The sequence below is a fragment of the Ceratina calcarata genome, unplaced genomic scaffold (assembly GCF_001652005.2).
Source record: "Ceratina calcarata isolate Rehan_Ccalc_2016 unplaced genomic scaffold, ASM165200v1 scaffold455.2, whole genome shotgun sequence".
NCBI lineage: Eukaryota > Metazoa > Arthropoda > Insecta > Hymenoptera > Apidae > Ceratina > Ceratina calcarata.
In genome coordinates, this window is record NW_017169478.1 from 266,387 (window position 1) to 269,147 (window position 2,761).

The 2,761-nt window shown below is 44.7% G+C and overlaps 1 protein-coding gene across 2 annotated transcripts in view; it reads right to left on the bottom strand.

Moving 5' to 3' along the window:
• Positions 1 to 382: 382 nt before the first annotated feature.
• nau (myogenic-determination protein nautilus) overlaps positions 383 to 2,761 on the bottom strand; it is a 15,041-nt gene continuing 12,662 nt past the window's right edge. Inside the window, exon 5 of one of the 2 annotated variants that reach the window (XM_018028480.2) lies at positions 383 to 741. In XM_018028480.2, coding sequence (XP_017883969.1) covers positions 599 to 741 — 143 coding nt within the window. In that variant the 3' untranslated portion in view covers positions 383 to 598. The remainder of the gene's footprint in view (positions 742 to 2,761) is intronic. The other variant, XM_026815494.1, reaches the window with a different exon arrangement.

Genomic DNA, 2,761 nt, shown 5'->3' on the forward strand with positions numbered 1-2,761 from the left:
TTTTTAAAAAACCCATGAATTGATTTAAAATTTTAGAGGTAGCTTTTTATAGTAATATGGATCTATAATAACAAATTCAAGATGCTATGATGCATGATTTTATGATGATTATGGATGCATGTATGACTATTTTAATGTACAACCAGAACAACCTTAAAGAAAACTGCACATGAAGGAATCTGTACATAAATGAATAAACAATGAATTCAGATCGCATATTATTAAATTCAACGAATGTGATATTTCATTTCTTTTTTTAAACATCATTACAAAAGTGCGATTTTATATAAAAACCATTTTGTTACCTTTTTTCTCTGTTCCTCCTCGCCATCCCTCTGGCTGCACATCTACCAATCCGTTCGAACATTATACTTTACGCCTCTTCCCATATTCCCTTATTTATTAACACCACCTCTTTCATGCTATTACTCATATAATTATTTTACACTTAACAGTAACTGTCTATTGTTTCGATTTTAAATCGTACGGCGAGGTTACAGAAGGAAATGTAGGTCCATCGATGCATTTTTTAGGAACTTGCTATCATCCACTCGTCGAGGGAGGTTCTTCGATTGAACATCCAACGTCTACGACGTCGTCATTGATGCGAATTATACCGAAGGGTGTCACTGGCCACGTGAGTCGTCGTCGAGTCGTTGATACTCTGTACGATCATGCTGAGCCGATCCAGACTGCTCCCAGTCAACTGAGACGACTGAGTATCCACCGTTCCCTCGAAACCTGATAGAAACAATTCAAATCCGACAATTTAAGTCCCATCGTCTGTTGACTATACCAGAGACGACTTAATCGCGTTCATCTGTCTATCCGAAGAGACACACCAATTTGCTCTGACTTTCGACCGTGCCACCACCGTGGCTAGTAACTACGCGTTTCCGGCGAGACTGCCACAAGAGACCTTTTAGCCGGCCTCATTAACGCGAAACGCAACGACGACACCGAAAGCTCGCCGCTCTCAACCAGTTCTTTGTTTCCGATCGCGACGCATAACGTGCGTCGCCGTCGTCACCGAACTCTTTTAGAATTCACGTGGAGAAGAAACATTCGAGTCTAACTCGAAAACGAGAAAAACGAACAATACTGAAACGAGGAATCCCTAAAGGGGATGAAGACTAACGTCGAACTTAACACTAGATTGCCCAAGGAAGTCATTTTGACTGGTTTTGGGCAAATGTACAAATAATAATGCATTNGAACCCAAAACAACGCAACCTCGAAAATCTAACGACGCACAGTGAAAATTAGTACTAATTAAGCAGCGACGCAACTTTGAAAAAACGCAAAACGAAACGACGCAAAGCGAGGTATTGGTGTATACTAAGTTTCAGTCTTTCTAGTGTTAAAAAAGTATGGTGGAAATGAAATTTTCTGGACGTTGCAAAGTATGTATTTTGGACGCGGGTTCTTCCGCCGCGTTGCGTTTAAACGACCATAAGCAAAACGACTGTCCGGCGACGATGCGTCATCCTAATGTACCGTGGCAATATATGGCACTTTCGGTAGACTCGAATTTTCTCCCCGATAGCGAGCCTCGTCGGTGTACATTTTCAAATTGCTTTCCCGAGCATCTGCGAACGTTGTACGATTGCGAAATGACGTCGGTGGGAATGAGACGCGTAGCCATTAATTAAAATAATCCAGATGCATGTTAGTGAATCGGTTATGGTTCGGTAAATCCCTTGGCATCGCTAACGGTGGAAGGCCGGCGATCGGGGAGCTCGTCTCTTGTTGTTGCGACCAACGACGACGACGTCTATTCCTACCGCGGCGACTCTTTTCCCTCGTTCGTACGACTCGGTGTGATCGTGAAATATAAACTGCTCCCTTTAACGAGAGGTTCGTGCCACGAATTTCGACCGCCGCGCCCTCTTTTTACTCTCTTTGTTCCGCGTTATACCGTCCACCCTAATTCGAGTTATTGCGGGTCCGCGATAGCTGCGCAAAAGAATTCCGACTACGAGTGGAATATCCGACTATCATTGCGCACGCATTCGAATTTCGCTTGTCCCCGCCGTCGGATATTGCGACACCCGTCTTCGGGCCTCTGGCGGCAGAGCGGCGTATCGCGTCGCCTTGAATTATGTTCCACGCTTGCCAATAGCCAGGTATTCATTAACGCTAATTAATCCGGAGTTATTTCGACTCGACAAGGGGATTCGCGCGCGGGGCTGACGACGGCGCCATCGAGCTCGCTGGCATCGCCGCGCGAAACGGCACTTTGCTCGATTTCTCGTTGGACGAGCGTCGTAGTGACAAACCGCGTGTTTTCTCCGGTTCGATTTTATCCGCAGTGGCGGAAATTCGCGCGGTACGTGTGTTTGCGCGAAAACGGACACAGGGCCGGTCGTCTATTTTCAGAATCTAGGCCAATTAATTCCGCCGTGTATTCGGCAGATTGGAAAAACGGTAATCCCGTCGAATGTCCGCAGTCCGCCGCGAAAATAGCTTCGGGGGATCGGAACCGACTCGCCGAAAGCGGAAAAGAAACCGTAACGAGTTACGAATAGATTATCGAAAGAACGGACCCAGTCTGTCCGATAAATCATCAGTCGTTCATGTTTCTTGGCCCAAAGGAAAATTCAGCTAACGAACGAATAAATACGATTCTTCCATCTTGTCTGTCTTCGTTTTTTTAAGGTAGCTCGCTATTTGGGTAACGTATCAAAAATAAGAATATGAAGTGAAAATTTTATTATCAAATGTACAGGATGTTCCAAAACTAGTATAAGATATTGAAATG